This window comes from Marmota flaviventris, chromosome 4 (genome assembly GCF_047511675.1).
Source record: "Marmota flaviventris isolate mMarFla1 chromosome 4, mMarFla1.hap1, whole genome shotgun sequence".
In the NCBI taxonomy this organism is placed as follows: Eukaryota; Metazoa; Chordata; class Mammalia; order Rodentia; family Sciuridae; genus Marmota; species Marmota flaviventris.
In genome coordinates, this window is record NC_092501.1 from 50,295,120 (window position 1) to 50,315,786 (window position 20,667).

At 36.3% G+C, this 20,667-nt stretch overlaps 1 protein-coding gene across 13 annotated transcripts in view; it reads left to right on the forward strand.

Moving 5' to 3' along the window:
- Nucleotides 1-20,667, forward strand: part of Usp54 (ubiquitin specific peptidase 54) — a 134,491-nt gene that overhangs the window by 52,209 nt on the left and 61,615 nt on the right. For 8 of the 13 annotated variants that reach the window (XM_027931199.2, XM_071611164.1, XM_034635796.2 and 5 more), the window contains exons 1-2: nt 10,958-11,977; nt 14,538-14,630. In XM_027931199.2, the coding sequence (XP_027787000.2) occupies nt 11,831-11,977; nt 14,538-14,630 (240 nt within the window). In that variant the 5' untranslated portion in view covers nt 10,958-11,830. Of the gene's footprint in view, nt 1-6,381; nt 6,429-10,957; nt 11,978-14,537; nt 14,631-20,667 lie in introns of those variants that run through there. The other 5 variants (XM_071611167.1, XM_071611168.1, XM_071611166.1 and 2 more) reach the window with 4 other exon arrangements.

Genomic DNA, 20,667 nt, shown 5'->3' on the forward strand with positions numbered 1-20,667 from the left:
TACTCATGAGCTTCTTTTAGTCATTGTAAAGTAAGTTCCCTGAAAAGATCTATCCTCTTCTAAGCGTTCTGCATATAATACCTGGTTTCATCAAAGGGCCCCCAGATTTTGCAGGAATAAATCTTGTTTAGTCTTTATTGATCTTAGTCCCATTTATCATGTAGTCTCCTGTGCTATAGATCTCTGGACCTCATTTACCCTACTGCCGGGCTCCTCCTGACTCAATATCCTTCCAGGCCTCATCTCCCTTGATGCCCAAGCCAGTTTCATTTGAATGACTATTTTTGGCTTTTTTAGAAATACAGGCTAAAAGAAGCTGACTTTGTTGGTGGGGAATACGGGGGTGGGGGGAGGATATTGGGGTGGCTATAACTGGAGTCCAGTTTATTATTTAGGCCTGAGAAAAATTATAATAGACTGTATGGTACTGTGTATACTTACTGTGTAGTATCCCCGTGGACTTTGGATCCTTTGTAGAAATACCGTAGCCACAAAGAATTCAGAATCTAAATACAAAATGAACATCATAATTTAGATCTATGTTATACTAGCAAAATTTATTTAGTGAATAACATATTAGGTACTTATTTGATTAATAAAATATAAATTTATAAGTATTACTGAATTCAAAGTGGCTTTTTGAATTATGTAATTTCTCATGTAACATATACTATAAAAGCCTAATTTCTGTAATATGGAAAGATTCAGATTTTCTGTGGTCTGAAGCTTATATAGTTCAGCCCCCCTCCCCTTTTTTTCCAGTACAGGGTATTGAGTTAAGTGCCTCATATATACTAGGCAAGTGCTGTACCACTGAAATATATTCCCAACCCTTATCAAATTTCATTTTGAATCAGAATCTAGCTAGGCTGCCCAGACTGGCCTTGAACATGTGATCTTCCTGCCTTTGCCTCCTTAGTAGCTGGGATTGCTGGCATGTGCCACCACACCTTGCTCAGGGAGTCCTCTTTAAAGGAAAAAAAAAAAAAAAAGATAATTAAATATTAGGCCTAGCATGCTCCAGGCCCTGGGTTTGATCCTTATTATTGCCATACATACATATATACATTCATACTTGCATACATTAAAAAAAAAAAAAAAGATATTGGGCTTTGAGGGCCTGTGCAAGGGAGAAGCCCTGAAGCTTAAACTTCATTAGTGTCTTTAAGTGTGGGGGTAAGTGTGCCTTTAAGTGTGGGGCCTTGCAGTAAAGATTGGGGCCACTGTTTTTCATCATCACGCAGGAAAAGATTTTTGGTTTACTTACAAGAGGCCAGCATTTTTCAGATTTGGTTTGCTCATAAGAGGCCAGTGTTTTTCAGCTAACTTAGTACTTCTACTATACAAGGAAATAGGTAATAATGATGGAATTTTTCCTTCCCAAATTCGCCTTCTACCTTCCAAGAAGTTTACCTGATATTAGGGACAACACAGTAATGACCAACAAAGTAATACAGGGTGTTTTGAAGTCATAAATCCCAGGAACTAGGTAGTAATGATAATTAAGTATGAGAATTTATGAACAAGTTTATTTATGTAGAGTTTATTCAGTAATAGTAAAATATAGGTTGCTGTATCTTTTTTAGAGTTAAAAGCAACAGTGATAAGACTACGATAGACTTTCTTTTCTTTCCACCTATGATTGATTACTCTGTACATTTTTGAAATTTACCAGAAACAAGTAAAAATGGATAAGGATAATGATAGTTTCTGCAGAAAGACTTTGGTAGTAAGCAATAATTTATTCCAGAGGCTGCTTCAGGATACTATGAGCCTTTTGGCTGCTACTGCTATAGCCAGAGCAAAATCAGTCAGGCAATAGGCTGTGGAACAGTTTTAATTTAAATTTGGATAAATTTGCATAGCAACTTAGTTGCCATTTTCAGGTGGTAGAAATTCTTTATTTTTTAATTTTATCTTTTTATTTTTTGGTACTGGAAGTTGAACTAGGGGCATCTTAGCCACTGAGACACATTCTAATCCTTTTTATTTATTTTGAGACAGTGTCTCCCTAAGTTGCTTAGGTCCTTGCTAAATTGATGAGGCTGGCCTTGATCTTCTTGCCTCAGCCTCCTGAGCTGCTGGAGTTACAGCCATGTGCCACCATGCCTAGTTTATTTTATTATTTTTTTAAAAATGCATAATACATAATAATTGGGTTTATTTTGACATAATAGTGTATGGTACTTGATTTGCTCTATTTCAGTCCCCAGTGCCTCCTCTTTTCCTTCCTTCCTCCCTCCCCCTATTTCCCTTCCCCTACTCTAGCATTCTTCTATTTATTTATAAGTGGGTGGTGTTCTTAAGCATCACATAATTGGCATAAAAACCAAGCAAGATTCTATATTAAAAACTTCTATATGAACAACTTTAGGAACAAATTGGACAAATAATATGTATTTAGTTTTTTTTTTGTTGTTGTTTGTTTGTTTGTTTGTGTTTTTGGTCTAGTAACTAAAGGTAGTGCTCCTGACTGCATTTGCACAGAACTATCTCACTAGAATTTCAAAATGTGATATCCCTTCAAGTATTTATATTGATAATGAGGAATGCCTAAAATTTTAACTGAGTCACATTAATATTAGAATATCTTGCCTTATAAGATGAAGAGATAGTATGGAAAGTTTAAAATATATATATTTAGAATTATTGTTTTTAATTAGAATTGCAGTTTATAAATAGATGGGTTATATGGCAAATAAAAGAAACTATAAAATCCTGTGATAATAATCAAGAATTAGAATATATCATTGTTGGCTTCTGACCTTCACATATTCCCCATTCTCAGATGGGGTGGTATATAGCCCCTAATTGTCTGAGAGTAGAGAAGAGAGAGGTACCTGGAAACATTGGTATATTAGAAACATTAATTGCCCTTAAAATTAGGTAAATTTAGGAGTTCAGAAATGGGAGAAATCCCTTCAGGCTTGGTTGGTCAAGGAAGGTTTCACAAAGAAACTGTATTACCTAGAGGGGAGGAAGGATAATGAGCAGCCCAAGTAGGTAAAACAGAATTAATGAGGTCATAAAAATGAAAAAAACACATTCAGAAGAAAGTTTACGTAGGGAAACAGGAGAAAAATAGAAAAGGTAAGTTAAGGCCAGATTGTGTTATTGAAGATCAGATTAAAAGTTCAGACATTTTCTGTAGAGGAGGGACCTGGGAAAGTTTTTTGTTGAAGATTGAACCCAGGTGTGTTTTACCACTGAGCTACATTTCCACTACCTTTTTATTTTGAGACAGGGTCTTGCTAAATTGCTGAGGCTAGCCTCTAACTTGAGTTGTTCCTGTCATAGCCTCTTGAGTTGCTGGAATTACAGACATGTGCCAATGCACCTAGCTGTTCTTTTTTAATTGATTCTTTAGAATGTGTTTTCCATTTATTTATGTATTTATTTTGGTACTGGGGATTGAACCCAGGGCCACACACATGTAGGCAAACATTCTGCCACATAGATACATCTCCATTCCTTTAAATCTTTTTTTTTTTTTTTTTGAGATAGGGTCTTGTTACTTAGTTACCCAGATGGGCCTTAACTTGCCATACTCCTGTCTCAGCTTTGGTCACAGGCATATGCCAATCTGCCTAGCTAGAATGTGTTTTGCTTTATTTTTTTGGTACTAGGGATTGAAACCAGGGGTACTTAACCACTGAACCATATCTTAGCCCTTTTTATTTTTATTTTATTTTTCAATTTTGATATGGGAACTCCTAATTTTTTTAAAATCTTTGTCAGTTTACATAAAATTCACCTTTTTTTGCTGTAGAGTTCTGAGGTTGGTTTTATGTGTGTGTGTATTGCTGTGATTGAACCCAGATCCTCACACATGCTGAGTAAATGCTCTACCACTGAGCTACATCCCTGTCCCAAGTTCTGAGTTTTGCCAAATGCATATAGGTAGTTACATTACCACCATAATTAAGATGTAAAATAATTAAAGGACTAGGGTTGTTTGTGACTTAGTGGTAGAATGCTTGCCTAGTATATGCATAAGATTGTGGGTTCAATATTTGGTACTGCAAAATAATACAAAACAAAGCATTATAGAACAACTCCAACACTCTTGTACTACCCCTTTGTGATCAGCTCCTTACATCACTTAACTCATGGCTTATTTGTTTTCTGTTACTGTAATTTTGACTTTTCCAAAATGTCATATAAGTGAAATCATACAATATACAGCCATTTTTGCAGTGCTGGGGATGAAACCCAGGGCCTTGCACATGTTAGGCAAGTGCTCTACCACTAAGCTACATCCCTAGCCCCTATTTATTTTTTATTTTGAAACAGTCTTGCTCAGTTGTTGAAGGTCTTGCAGAATTGCTGAGGCTGACCTCAAATTTGGAATCCTCCTGCCTCAGCCTTCCGAGACTCTGAGATTATAAGCATGTACCACCTCTCCTGGTTATATCAGTATTATTTCCTTTTTATGTTACAGAGTAGTCCATTATATGGAGGTATACCATTCACCATGTGTGTTGTTTCTAGTTTTGGGTGATTTTATATAAAAAGCCACTATAAATATTTGTGTATAGGTTTTTGTGTGAATATATGTTTTCATTTCTTTTGGGTAAAATATTTAGGATTGAGACTGCTCAATCATATGGTAAAGGTATATTTAATATTAAGTTAATTAGTAACTACATACTGTGTGATTTTGCATTTCTATCAGCAATTTAGGAGAGTTCCAGTTTCTTTGATTACTATAAGCTCTTGTTATTAGCTGTTTATTTTTTTTGTTTTTGTTTTTGTTTTGAGGTAATGTCTATGTTGCCCAGGTTAACCTTGAACTTCTGGGCTCAAGCAGTTCTCCTTCCTTAACCTCCAGTGGAAGTGGGACTACAATCCCAACCATCATGCCTGGCTTAAATAATTAAAAATAATTTTTTTTGGTTGTCGATGGATCTTTATTTTATTTATTTATATGTAGTACAGAGAATCGAACCTAGTGCCTCACAAATGCCAGGCAAGCTCTCTACCACTGAGCCATAATCCCAACCCTGGCTTAAATTTTTAATTTTGTGTTGGTCTTTAGTTATTTTAATAAGTGTATAGTATGTTTTTAACTAATAAGTATGTAGTATGTTTTTAATTTCTATTTCCCTAGTTATTCGTAATGTTGACTATCTTTCCATGTGTTTGCTGCCTATCTTTGAAGTGTCTGTTCAGATCTTTTGACCATTTTTTAAAAATTGGGTAGTTTTTCTTATTAAGTTTTGAAAATTTGCTCTTTTTCTCTCCCTGCCTCTCCACACACATATGTCATTTTTCTGTCTTGTGATTTGCAAATATTTTCTTTCAATCTTTGACTTGTTTTTATTCTTTCTTTATTTTCTTTTATGGATAATGCTTTTGTTGTTGTATTTAAGGAATTTTTGCCTAAATAAAAGTTATATATTTTTTTCTCCTGCTTTTTTGTAGATTTTATAGTTTTCTGTTTTCAGTTAAAGACTATGATCTATTTCGAGTTGTTTTAGTATAAGATATAGATATAGTGCATGCCTGTAGTCCCAGAGACTCAGGAGGCTAAGCCAAAGATATTGCAAGTTTGAGGTTAGCCTCAGCATTTTAGTAAGACCCTCTCTCAAAAATAAATGAAAAGGACTGGGGATGTAGAGCACTCTTGGGTTCAATCTTCAGTGCTTTTTCCCCCACAAAAAAAGATATACGGTATGAGTCAAGGTTTAGTTGTTTCTTTTTTGTTTTTGTACCTGGGATTGAACTCAAGGGTGCTTAACCACTGAACCACATCCCACAGAGTCTTGCTGTGTTGCCCAGGGTTGCCTCAAACTGGCAATTCTCCTTTGTCAACCTCCCAAGTAACTTGGATTACAGGTGCACCACCACACCCAGTACAAGGTTCAGTTTTGTGCATGTGGGTGTCCCAATTATTCCAATAACATTTGTTGAATGTGCTTTCTTCATTAAATTGTCTTGTTTCCTTCATCAAAAATCAGTTGACCAAGCCAGGCATGGTGACACATGCCTGTAATGCCAGCAACTCAGGAGGCCGAGCCCATCTCAAAATTGAAAAAATAAAAAGAATCGGGATATAGCTCAGTGGTAAACCACTCCTGGGTTCAATCCCCAGTACCAAAAAAGAAAAAAAAAAATCGATCCTGGCCTGGGCTATTTAACAACATCTTGTCACAGAATTTAAAAAAAGGCGGGAGAGGGTTGCTGGGGATGTAGCCAAGAGGCAGAGTGCTTGCTTAGTATATGTGGGGCCTTGAGTTCAGTCTCCAGTCAGGGGTAGGACAGGGAGGCTATCTTTATGTGGTTGTCTTTTTTTCTTTTTTACAGAGAGAGAGAGAGAGAGAGAGAGATTTTTAAAAATATTTGTTTTCAGTTTTAGGTGGACACAACATCTTTATTTTATTTGTATGTGTTGCTGAGGTTCGAACCCAACGCCCCATGCATGCCAGGTGAGCGCGTTACTGCTTGAGCCACATCCCCAACCCCTGTGGTTGTCTTTAAAGGGAAAAGAACTCATGAAAAAGAAATATTTGAAAAGCAGTAACAATATAATAATTTATATAGCCATTACTGAATGTCAGACATTAACACTTTGCATATATTGACTCATTTAAATCCTCACAATAACCTTTAAGATACTATAGATATCATTTGGAATTATTGATGTGTGGAGTATATCAAGGAACTCAGGTAATTGGGCTGTTGATTTACCAATATAGGTGTCTTTTTCTTTTTTTGTTTTCTGGGCAGTGCTGGGATTAAACCCAGTGTCTCAGGCATGAAAGGCAATTGCTCTACCACTTAACTGTATATATCCACAACCTTTACAAATATGGCTTCTTGAGTAAATTGCTGTTTAGAGTACTAGAAACTAGAAGTGTGAAAAACTTCTGGTTAAACTCTTTGTATATCTCAGTATTGTATGTCTGACTTTCTAATGTTTGGGTTACTATTAGCTTTAAAAAAAAAAAAATACTCCCCCAACCCCCAGTGCTGGGGATTGAACTTTGTGTACATGGTAGACAAGAATTACATGTCCAGCCTTACTTCCAGCTTTAATTACTCACAATGGGACTACTGTCTCTTCTTTAGAAACTGATATACTGTTCATGGTTTTTCCATTTGATCATTGATGAATTGAACCTGGTAATTTTTTGTAGGCCTTCTTAAATGTACTTCTTTTCCTTATAATAGGCTCAATTGTTTGCCTTTTAAAGTTAAGCTTCATATTTTAAAAATAATTGTGAAATTCAGTTCTTTCTCCTAGAATGTAGTTTGTTAACATATTATTCATACTTTGTGAGACCAATTATGCAATTATTTTTATGCAATTAGAAAATATATCCTTGGGGCTGGGATGTGGCTCAAGCGGTAGCGCAGTCGCCTGGCATGCGTGCAGCCCGGGTTCGATCCTCAGCACCACATACAAACAAATATGTTGTGTCTGCCGAAAACTAAAATAAATGAATGAATGAATGAATGAAAGAAAGAAAGAAAAGAAAATATATCCTTGGTAGGTTACAACTTTCTGGTATTCTGAGGTTCCCAAAACAAAATTTATCTTTCTTTCTACCTCTAGTCATTGGGGCTCATTCATTCAGTGAACTCATTATTTATTCTTTGTTTTCAAATTTGCCAATACTGTCATTCTTCTGCATCAGATCTCAACCACTATGTGTAATAGATATTCTGCCTCTGTTTTACAGACCCAGAAAACTAAGTTCAGGGTATTTAGTAATTTGTATGGGATTATACCACATAGTAAAAATGTGGAAATTGAACCTTGTCTTCTGTCTTCAAGTTTAGCTGTAAGTCTTCTTTGTGTTGTATTAGTCTTCATCATTTGCTTTTTACAACAACTTGACCTTATACTGTATTTTGAGCGTTCTCTCCCTCCCTCCCTCTTTTTTTTCTTTTAATTTTTTTAGTTGTAGTTGGACACAATACCTTTATTTTATTTATTTTTATGTGGTGCTGAGGATCAAACTCAGTGCCTCACATGTGCATTCTACCGCTGAGCCACAACCCCAGCCCCTCTTTTTTCTTTTTTTAAATGGCTTTATTGTGCATCTTTAAGTACCGACCCCCCTGCCCTTTTTTTTTGTGGTGCTGGGAGTTGAACCCAGGGCCTCGTGCATGTGAGGCAAGCTCTCTACCAACTGAGCTATATCTCCAGCACCCCCACCTCTTTTTCTTAAAATATTTATTTTTTAGTTGTAGTTGGACACAATACCTTATTTATTTTTATGTGGTGCTGAGGATTCAACCCAGGGCCTTGCACATGCTAGGTAAGCACTCTACCACTGAGCCACAACCCCAGCTCTCTCTATCTCTTTTTGAGATGAAGTCTTGCTATGCTGCCCAAGCTGGCCTTGTGCTCTTGGGGATCCTCCTGCCTCAGCCTCCCAATTAGCTGGGAATCCTAGGTGTACCACGCTTGGCTCTGAGCTCTACTTTTCATGGAAATAGTATTCAAGCTTCATTCCATTTTATTTTACCCTCATACTTTTTTGTTCTTGTCTTTTTCTTTTTTTGTATAGAAATCTCTCTGTGTGTATGTGTAAAAGTATTTCCTTCCTTTCTGAATCATTTGAAAGTGAGTTGCAGACATGCTTTTTTATCCTGGAATACTTCAGTTTTGCCTGAAAAATTCCTTTTAAGAGCAGATTTTTAGAGCTATATAGATTGAACTGTAACTTACTTGCTCATATATCTTCAGTAGATGGCACTGGAGAACAATTATGCTATTTGGTGCTGGACCTAGAGCTGAACATTTCATTTCAAGTGAAATGTTTTTGTCATCGGTATTTATCTAGACCATTTTTACTGACTCTCCTGCCTGTTTTCTTTTTGGCTCTCACCGCTAGTTTCTGACACACCTAGAGCAAGTGTGAGAACTTATTACCTTACCCTACATAATGCTACCATTCAGAACCTAAGAATCCTTTTTCTGCTACTGTCTTTTCCCCTTTGCTCCCAGTACTCAGGTGTGTGTCATAGGGCGGGCTGAGTTTCAGTAAGCTCTTAATGTGGATACTGGAAACCCCATCTGCCTGCCAAGTTCTTTTGGCTCTAAGCAAAGTAGAGGCTTGGTACTTGTCATTCCTTTGCAGCAGTTGAGCTGAAGGAATGCTGTACAGCTTGTTTAAAGTTCCTTAGTGGCCTTGAGTGGGGTGTGTATAAGGGTGTGTGTAGAGATGTGAGGGTCTTATAATCTGTGTGGGAGATGTGGCTTCTTTCTCCGTGTCACATAAATCAGTAGGCACATGGTAGACAAGTGCTCTAACATTGAGTTACATCTCCAGTCTTACTTTTAGCTTTAATCACTTGTAATGGGACTACTGTACCTTTTTTTTTTTTTTTTTTGAGAGAGAGAGAGAATTTTTTAATATTTATTTTTTAGTTTTCGGCGGACACAACATCTTTGTTTGTATGTGGTGCTGAGGATCGAACCCGGGCCGCACGCATGCCAGGCGAGCGCGCTACCGCTTGAGCCACATTCCCAGCCCTACTGTACTTTCTTTAGAAATTGAAATACTGCTCATGTTTTTTTCCATCTGAATCATTGATGAACTGATCCTGGTCATGAGTGCCTCCTTATGATCAGAACTGTGATAGAAGATTTTGGAATAGTATAATAAAATACATAATTGACAGTGCATAGTGAAAACAATTCTGGCTCTGCCACATACTAGCTTTGAATTGGGCAATTTAATGTCTTTAAGCCTCACTTTATTCTTCTGTAAAATTGAACTATTAATATCTACCTGATAGGGCTATTGTGAAGATTAAATGAAGAAGTATATAGTGTTTAGCATATGTCTGACACTGTTATTATTGTGTTTCATGTAGTCATATTCAAGACATATGACTGATACCATATAAAACAAATGGAGTAATAAAACACAGCGAATAATATGACAGTATGGTGTATAATCAAATCCTTTGTGATGTGTGACGATTATAAATAGTCTGGGAATTTAGAGAAGAGAAGGAACAGTTTTGTGCAACTATCTAATATTCTTGTGAGTTTTTCCTCTGGACTTGCTATGGACAATTTTAGGTTCTTTCCTAGAATGTGATTAAAATGTAAAAGCTTTTTTTTTTTTTTTTTAAATGGTGCACACAGTGGGAAGGAAGCGAGAAATTTGAATAACTTTAGAAATTTATCACTTAATGTTTTCATTTTTTTTCTTATGTGGATATGCAGGTAATAGGAAATCTTAAAAGCTAGAGATTAGATGATTTCCTTCCAGGAAAGGTGTTTGCTTTGATATTATTCACTGTTGCTTCATGGGCATTTTAGTTGAAAACTATAGTTGGCCTCAGTGAGCCCTTCTGGTATAATCTAAGGATTAAATCATTTGTTACTCAAATTATCTCTCTGATCCTCTGTCAGAAATCATTGAATAAAAAAAAATCAATCAATCAAACAGAGGATGGGAGGAGATTTAGTTCTGTTGGACGTGGTGTTAAGAAATGTGGTTTACAGCTGGGATTGTGGCTCAGCAATAGAGCGCTCACCTACCATGTGTGAGGCCCTGTGTTCGATCTTTAGCACCACATAAAAATAAATAAATAAAGATATTGCGTCCAACTACAACTAAAAAATAAATGTTAAAAAAAATGTGGTTTACTTACCAAGAATGTTTCTCTGAGATGCGACATCTTTACTCAAAACAAGAGTCCAGATAGCTAACTTATCCCTCCCACCTTTAGAGTTTTTCAAAACCATACACATGGAAAACACTTTTTAAAAAGTGCTTTACTCCAAACATCCAAAAGAAATGTAATTCTAGTTTGGAGTGTGCTTACCTAATGATTTTTTTGTTTGTTTTATTTTTGTTAGCCTGATTCTGGAACATTTGTATCTTTAAATTTTTATTCATATCAAGTCATCAACTTTCTTTTCCTTCAAGAAAATTTCAGAGAGGTTTCCCAAGAAAATAAAACTGTTTATACCTTTTTTTTTTTTAACATTTGAGTGTTTCTCTTTTTTTGCTGCTGCTGGTACGGTTTTTTTTTTTTTCCCTTTTTCTTTTTTGGCATTGTTTGCCAAGGTTTCAAGTTTATAGTGAGAGGTGAGGCAACGTTGATCTTGGCAGAACAGTGCAAAGCCAGTAAAGTCATTAAGTGACGCAAGCTTTTGATTTTTTTTTTCTCCCCTTTCTGTTGAAGCTCTCTGGCACAGCTGGCTATTCTAGTTCCAGAAGAAAAGAAACATTCTGAAGATCTGGTTGGGAAGCTAGAAGAAATTTAGGGCACATTAAAAAGAAGCAACAGAGAATAACAACAACAAAAATTCTTAGCTTTGTGAGATATTTGTCAGTTGTTCAGAAATTGAGTTTTTGCAGTAAAGGATGATGGGACAAGGCCGTGGAGGGCAAGGAGGGTTATGTTGGATTCCTGCTTATCTGTCTGCCTCTCCTTCCAGTTGGAAAAAATCTTCAGTCCATAAGAAGCATTGTAAACAAGACTGAAGAACATGTCTTTCCCTGATTTTGGATGCTGCTGGAGTTGAGGATTACGTCCATTTCACCAGGACTTTTTGGAGGAAGTTCAAGAAAAATAGAAAGAAGCAATACTAAAGAACTTCTCTACATTAATCCTGTGCTTTGTTACACTTTGGACAGTGGGGCAAGTGAGGGATAGCACCATCATCTGGACCTAGAGGCTACATGAATTCCTTGAACTACATATTTGATGTTTGGAAATTTATAAAGTCAAAGTGTTTCAACATAAACTCACCAAGTTCTGGATTCTCTATCTTTTGAGGATTTCAGCAGATAAAATTTACCTGCCCAAAAGATACAAAGCCTTCTCTGTGTTTTCAAGCTAAATGTGAACAGTTATGTCTTGGAAAAGAAATTATTTTTCAGGGGGCCGTGGCAGTGTCCAAGGGATGTTTGCACCTCGAAGCTCAACCTCCATAGCCCCCAGCAAAGGCCTCAGCAATGAGCCAGGGCAAAATAGCTGCTTCCTCAATAGTGCCCTGCAGGTAAGAGTAATTTTTTAATTTTTAGTGAATGTTAAGTTTTTGTTTGCTGATGTTATGTTTCTGGTACTCTTTTAAATATAATAATTGACAGTGTGAATCATTTTTTTAAGTTTATCAGTGTGATCTTAGGCAGGTCTTTTTATTTTTGGAATTCCAATTAACTTATTTATAGAAATGGGAATAATAATGATACTAGAAACAACAGTAACTATAACTACTGCTATTTACCTACTTAAATAGTATTAGTTAATAGTTCAGGTGATCTTTCTACTTGCTTATTAACTTTTATCCTAAATTGGATACTACTGTTTCCTTTTTGAGACAAGATGTCTTATCACCCTAGTTGTATTTCTCTAGTACAGAGAACAGAGTTCTTTCTACAAGTTAGAGACTTTCAATGTTCATGTCTCATATATTTAAAAAATTTTTTTTTTTTTTAGTTGTAGATGGACACAATATCTTTGTTTATTTATTTTTATGTGGTGCTGAGGTTCAAACCCGAGTGCTTCACAGGTGCGAAGCAGGTTACTCTACCACTGAGCTGCAGCCCCAGCCCCTGTTCATGTCTCATATTCATGTTCTCTAAAGAATGGAGTTCAGTCTTTGTTCTCTCCTTCATCTTCTCTCTCTCAGCCTTCCTGTATTGGCTCATGATCATTGTGTCTGGTTAAATATGCTTGAAAAGAGCTAGAGGAAAGTAAATTCCCTAAGGTAATTATCTACCCTAGGTGTTCCCTTTTTCTCTTGCATGCCACTTTAGTGGTCTCAGAATCTCAAAGCTTCTCCTCTGCCTATTCAGGCCCACAGAGTATTTTGTTTATCCCCTCTGGTCCAATTCTCAAGTAATTACTTTCTCTTCTTTTCTCTCTGTTATTGTAAAAGTAAACAAAGTTTGCTATCCAAGACAATTACACTTGTATGAAATTATTAGCATGATGTCTCAGATTTAGTAAGAAAATAGGTTGCTATGAGAGAAGAAAAGATAGCACAATGTATTTGCTATAAAGGATCCTGGACTAGGAAATTAGGAGACTTGGATTCTTATTGTAGCACTTTTATAGACTAGCTGCATGACCTTGTACAGGTAATACTGAGTTTCTCATTCATAATACAAGAATCTTGTAAGCTTATCTATATAATAAAAGTTTTATACACTTTCTCAATTTTCAAGTTTTTATTTGGAAACATTAAAAAATTCTATGTTGTCAAACCTATAGAAAGAGCTTAAGTGTTTTTCCTAAAATTTCAGATAGTTAGATAAGGTTGATTAGATTTTTCTCCCAGATAATACATAGTAGTTTTTTTCTTTTTTGGGGGGGTGGGGGTATCAGGGAACTCAGGGGCACTCAACCATTGGGCCAGATCCCCAGCCATATTTTGTATTTTATTTAGAGACAGGGTCTCACTGAGTTGCTTAGTACTTCGCTTTTGCTGAGGGTGGCTTTAAACTCGTGATCCTCCTGTCTCAGCCTTCTGACCCACTGGGATTATAGGTATGCACCATGGTGCCAAGCTATCCCTAGCTTTTTTTTAAATTTTGAGATAGGTCTTGCTAAGTTGCCAAGGATGGCCTTGAATTTATGAGTCTCCTTCCTCTGTCTCCCAACTGGCTGGGATTATAACCATGTGCCACTGTGCCCAGGTTGTATTGGAATTTGTCTGATGTTTTTGTCACGATTAGACTGGGGTAATGGATTTTGAAGAGGAAGACCATAGAAGTAAAGTATCATTCTTTTACATCATATCATGAGTACATACTATGAATATGATTTATCATTGTTGATATCACTATTGTTTTTATCCTATTGACTTCAAGAGATCACACCTCAGAAGTTAAAAAATTGTGAATTTTTCATACTGTAGTCCAAGCTGCTCCTCCTTCTGTTTTTTCTCCTTCCCCCACCCCACTCCCAGTCCCTCACACCTGGTAGGCAAGCACTTTCTCACTAAGTTATATCTTTAGCCCTGTTTATTTTATTTTGAGATTTACTAAGTTGCCCATCCCAGCTTTGAATTTACAATCCTCCTACCTCAGTCTTCTCAGTAGCTGGTGTTACGGATGTGAGCCACTACAGTTCAAGCTTCTGTTATAAGTTTTAAAATATATTTGCTTTTCTTGTGTGGACTATTAAAATAAAATCTGTATTCTACAGTGTTTTCTATTTTTCCTTTGTCGTGGTGGGGATCAAACCCAGGACTTCACACATGCTAATTGAGTGCTCTACCATTGAACTATATACCTAGCCCTATTTCTGCACTTTCAATCTATAAATTTCTTCTTCAGGATCACATTTCATATATGTCAGACCATGGTTTTTTTTTTTCCTGTGTGACCTTTATTTCATGTTCAAATTAATGTTTTCTCCAAAATACTTTCATTTATCCTCATGTTATTTACCTCACCTTTTTTTGGTGTTTGTTTTAATCTATTAGGATGAGCTTTTCTCTTGAGAATAAAGATTGCTTCTCCAATCATTACTTATGTATGCTTGAACTGTTGAATTTAGAATTAAACAGTGGCTCTTTATAGAGAAATGAAGTGTTTTCACTTTTTTGCTAGGTTTTGTGGCACCTGGACATCTTTCGTCGTAGCTTTAGGCAGCTGACAACTCACAAATGCATGGGAGATTCCTGCATCTTTTGTGCTCTCAAGGTAAAATGCTTCCGATTTGTTTCTTCCACTGTCTTTAGATTGTCAAATTGTCCATATTGAAGGGGTTTGATTAATGTCAGAGTTTGTTATTGAATTATCTGCCTGTGGTTTAGAGCAAAGATTGATGTGATTAGTTTTGTTTGCTTCAAACTAATTACTTTGGTAGTCTTTTTCTTCTGAACCTTTTTTCTTGTATAGCTCTATTTGACATGATAGGATTCTATTCAGGTGGGCTTCTCCTTTGAGTATTAACCTGAAAAAACAATATTAAATTTCACATTGAAAGAATAAATAACTAAGGGTTTTTAATGAAAGTATCTATTGTGTGTTAAAATTTTCCCATTTTGTAATGTTTACCATTATCACATTTAATAGATTCTTTTTTAAGAAAGAATATTTAGGGCTGGGGATGTGGCTCAAGCGGTAGCGTACTCGCCTGGAATGCGTGCGGCCCGGGTTCGATCCTCAGCACTACGTACAAACAAAGATGTTGTGTCCGCTGAAAACTAAAAAATAAATATTAAAAAAAATATTTATTTTTTAGTTACCTTTATTTCTATGTGGTGCTGAGGATTGAAGCCAGGGTCTCATAAGTTTGAGGAGGCGAGCGCTCTACTGCTGAGTCACAACCCCAGTCCTTAATAGATTCTTTTTTTTTTTTAGTTGATGGACCTTTATTTTATTCATTTATTTTTATGTGGTGCTGAGAATTGAACCCAGTGCCTCAGACATGTGAGTCAAGTGCTCTACCACTGAGCCACAACCCCACCCACCCCCTTCCCCGGTTAATAGATTCTTTATATCAATTCTCCACCTCATGTTTTATCTGGCTCTAAGGTTTTCATATCTGAAAAAAGAGGAAAATTGGGATTTGTTTAGAGATAAGGAAAATGAGAGATTTTTATATCAGATTATACACACACACACACACATACATATATATGTATTTTTTTGTTTGTTTGTTTGTTTTTGTTCTTTTTTGGTGGGGATATCCGATATTGAACTCAGGGGCACTCTACCGCTGAGCCACATCCCCAGCCCTATTTTGTATCTTACTTAGAGACAGGATCTCACTGAGTTGCTTAGCACCTTGCTTTTTTCTGATGCTGGCTTTGAACTTGAAAACGTACTGCCTCAGCCTCCTAAACTGCTGGGATTAATTACAGGCCTGAGCCACCATGCCCAGCTCAGATTTTAGATATATTGTTAAAGAGAAAGAACTATGATATGTAAAGGACCATATATTTACCAGCATATAGGTTGCTTACGTATTTTTGGTCCAGGTATACAATAGATTATTTGTGTGTGGACAAATTTAAATCTTTCATATTGAGTTACTAAGTTTCTAGAGTTTTGTTTTGTTTTTTTGTCTCTTGAAGTCTGGATTCTTGGTTTGTCATAGGGATACTTCATGTGATCTTCATATATTTAATTTAATTGCTTTTATATTTTAAGTAGAACTTATGACCAGAAAAAATATAGAATTTCCCAATTATATTGGTTATTTTTCAGTTACTGACTCAAAAAACTTTTCAGCACATATCACTTTAGAGTTTTATTTTCCTTTATTTAAAATTGTAGATGGACATAATACCTTTATTTTATTTATTTATTTTCATGTGATGCTGAGGATTGAACCCAGTGCCTCACACATGCTAGGCAAGCACTTATACCACTGTGCTACAACCCTAACCCTGCTTGGAGTTTTAAATCCATGAATAGGACCTTAGAAATAGTTAGATGAGTCTTTTGAACTTTTTTTTTTTTTTTAAAGAGAGAGAAAGAGAGAATTTTTTAATATTTATTTTTTAGTTTTCGGCAGACACAACATCTTTGTTTGTATGTGGTGCTGAGGATCGAACCTGGGCCACACGCATGCCAGAGGAGCGCACTACCGCTTGAGCCACATCCCCAGCCCGAGTCTTTTGAACTTTTTGCCACTTGGATCACAAACGTCTTTCTTTCTATCCTAGTTGGAACCATTGTAACTTGTAGCAAAATATAGAATATAGGTTGGTTAATTGAAGAATTAAAAAAAGTGTGTGTGTGTGTGTGTGTGTGTATGTGTGTATTTTAATACTGGGAATTGAACCCAGGGTATCACTGAGTTGCATCCCCAGACCTTTTTATTTTTATTTTATTTTATTTTTTGAGAACAGGTCTTGTTATGTTGCTGAGGCCGACCTTGAACTTAAAACCCTCCTGCCTCAGCCCCTAAGTAGCCGGAATTACATGTATGTGGCACTATGCCTCACCCCAGCCCTTTTTTATCTTGTGATAGAGTCTTGCTAAGTTTTGCAGTCTGGCCTCAGACTTTTGATACTTCTGCCTCAGTCTCCTAAGTAGCTGGAATTACAGGCATGTGTTACTGTTGCCAGCTAAATATGATTTTTTTTTGCATTTAAATAACATTTAATGATATGGAAACAATATCCTGATAAGTGAAAAGCCTAAATATAAAACTGATTTTATGGGGTGGAGTTGTAGCTCAGTGGTAGAGCGCTTGCCTAGCACATGTGAGGCACTTGGTTTAATCCTCAGCACCACATAAAAATAAAAAGGAATAAAATAAAAGTATTTAAAAAGAGTAATGTTACAATATAACCCTAACTTATTAAAATTTTCTTTTTGCCTTTGTATATCAAAAGCAGGGTGTTTGGAAACCATATATTAATAGTGATGATATCTGAGCTAAATATGAATTTTAATATACCAAATCTTTTAAAAGTTGACTGTAATATTCCCTATGTGTCCATTCAGACAGAAATGCATTCAAAAGAGCATTTGACCTGATTTTCCAAGTCATACATTGATTGATATTAAGTATCTTATTTTAGATAATTTCAGTATCCCCTTGGTCAACAAGACCAAGAGAAGTCTGATTTGTGGTATTAAAACTATTCTAGGGAGATACTTTCTAGGTAGATGTTAATCCTGGAATGATTCTCCTGAAACTGGAAACTCATATTACAAAAAGGAAAGAAGGAATTATATATTTTATATGACCATTGACATTCCCTCCCCCCCCCCACCCCTTTTTTGTGGTCCTTGGGGTTTAACCCAAGGGAGCTCTACCACTGAGCTATACATCCAGCCTTTTTTACTTTTTATTTTGAGACAGGGTCTCACTAAGTTGCTGAGGCTGGCTCAAACTGGCAATCTTCCTGCCACAGCCTCCGGAATCACTGAGATTACTGGTGTGCACCACTTCACTATCTTCTAACATTGCCTCTTTGACTAGTTAGAACTGTCCAGGAGGGATTGTGGAAAACTGTGTGCCACACTTGTTTTGTGGAGGGACAAATTGTCAGTTTAATATAAATCAGTATCATATAAGCCAGAGAGATGAAAACCAACCATCAGACATTGCAGGATACGCTCTGAGAATCTGCTAGAACTGAGGAAATTTCTTCAGTCCCTTTCAGAGGAACAGTTGCTTGTGATGGTAGGTTAAATGAACTTTGGGGATCAAAGACTATATTTTGGGTCTTTATAATCCTGGGGATGTTAGAATTCTCACTTTCCTTGGTACATTACTAAGGAAAATAAATTAGTTGGTGTATGTGCTGCCAACTAATTTATGTTCCTTATTTAGTGCCCGCTTCGGCAGCACATACACCAACTAATTTATTTTCCTTATGTGCTTCTGTTTTATGTTGGGAGTATATAAAATACCAATTTCTTTCCCCCAAAAGTACTTGTTCGCCCTCCAGTGATATATATATATATATATATATATATATATATATATATATATATATATATATGATAATTGGGCTGTAGTTTGCACACATTTCATGCTTTAGATGGCATTGTTTGTATTCTTTTAATTTTCCAATTTTTAATTTGAAAATTATAAACAGACTTATAATGCAAATGGATTAATGTGAAAGTGCGAATGAGTTCAATTTAATTTCATTATTATTTACTTATTTTAAATAAATTTTAATTTATTAATTTTTTGGCACTGGGGATTTTTTAAAAATTGCTTTTATTTTTTAAATACATGACAGCGGAATGCATCACAATTCTTATTACACATATGGAACACAATTTTTAATATCTCTGTTTGTATATAAAGTATGTTCACACCAGTTCATGTTTTCATACATGAAAATGATGTCCATCACATTCCACCATCATTGCTAACCCCAAGCCTCCTGCCTTCCCCTCCCACGCCTCCACCCTACCTAGAGTTTATCTATTCATCCTATGCTCCCTCTCCCTACCCCACTATGAGTCAGTCACCTTATATCAGAGAAAACATTCGGCATTTGTTTTTTTGGGGATTGGCTAACTTCACTTAGCATTATCTTCTCCAACTGCATCCATTTACCTGCAAATGCCATGATTTTATTCTCTTTTATTGCTGAGTAAAATTCCATTGTGTATGTAATGCACATTTTTTTATCCATTCATCTACTGAAGGGCATCTAGATGATTCCACAGTTTAGCTATTGTGAATTGTGCTGCTATAAACATTGATGTGGCTGTGTCCCTGTAATATGCTATTTTTAAGTCCTTTGGGTATAGACCAAGGAGAGGGACAGCTGGGTCCAATGGTGGTTCCATTCCCAGTTTTCCAAGGATTCTCCATACTGCTTTCCATATTGGCTGTACCAATTTGCAGTCCCACCAGCAATGTATGAGTGTACCTTTTTCCCCACATCCTCGCCAACACTTATTTTTGTCTTCATAATAGCTGCCATTCTGACTAGAGTGAGATGGTATCTTAGTTTTGATTTGCAGTTCTCTAATTGCTAGAGATGATGAACATTTTTTCATATATTTGTTGATTGATTGAATATCCTCTTCTGAGTAGTGTCTGTTCATGTCCTTGGCCCATTTATTAATTGGGTTATTTGTTTTTTTGGTGTTTAGCTTTTTGAGTACTTTATATACCCTAGAGATTAGTGCTCTATCTGATGTGTGAGGGGTAAAAATTTGCTCCCAAGATATAGGCTCTCTATTCACCTCACAGATTGTTTCTTTTGCTGAGAAGAAACTTTTAATTTGAGTCCATCCCATTTATTTAATCCAGGGACACTTTATCACTGAGCCACATCCCCAGCCCTTTTTATTTTTTATTTTGAGACAGGGCCTCACTAAGATGCTGAGGCTAGCTTTGAACTCATGATCCTCCTACCTCAGTCTTTTGAGTTGCTGGGATTATAGATATATGCCAGTATGCCTGGCTGAATTTAATTTTAGTAGCTAAGAAATTTAAATTATTAGAATCACCATAGTTTTTAATTGGTAGTCCTTCATTCAAACTATAGGGCTTCACTTTTTGAGAGAAGGTAAGAAATGATAAGTGTATGGAGGAGTAAACCTGGGAGGGATCATAAGTGCTTAGATTCTCCTGAGGGATATCTCTTATTGTTTCCCACTTTAAAACTGTTTTTATAAGTGTGGCACAGGGGCATATAATCCCAGTGACTTGGGAGGCTGAGGCAGAAAAATCACAAGTTCAAGGTTAACCTCAGTAACATTTTTTTTAATATTTATTTTTTAATGGGACACAATATCTTTATTTTATTTATTTGTTTTTTGTGGTGCTGAGGGTTGAACCCAGGGCCTTGCACATGCTAGGCAAATGCTCTACCACTGAGCCACAACCCCAGCCCCTCAGTAACTCTTAATAAAGCCCTAATCAGGTTGGCAAGACCCTGTCACCAAAAAAGAAGGGGTGGGGGTGGCGGCGATGGGATGTAGCTGAGTGGTAGAATGCCCCTGGGCTCAATTCCTTGTACCCCCCCTAAAACAAAATGAAAACAATAAGTTTATCATTAATTAGATTCTAGTCAGTGTAATAAGACAAGAAAAATTAAAAAGAAAAGATATAAAGACTGGAAAGAAAGAAAGTTGTCATTATTTGCAGAGGAGGTGATTGACTATTAAAGAGTGAGAAATGTAGCTCAGTGGTAGAATGCTTTGTTAGCATGTGTGAGGCTTTAGATTCAACCCTCAAGACTGGGGGGAAACAAAAGAAGAGGTGATTGAGTATTAATAAAATTCTAGGACTGGGGATGTAACT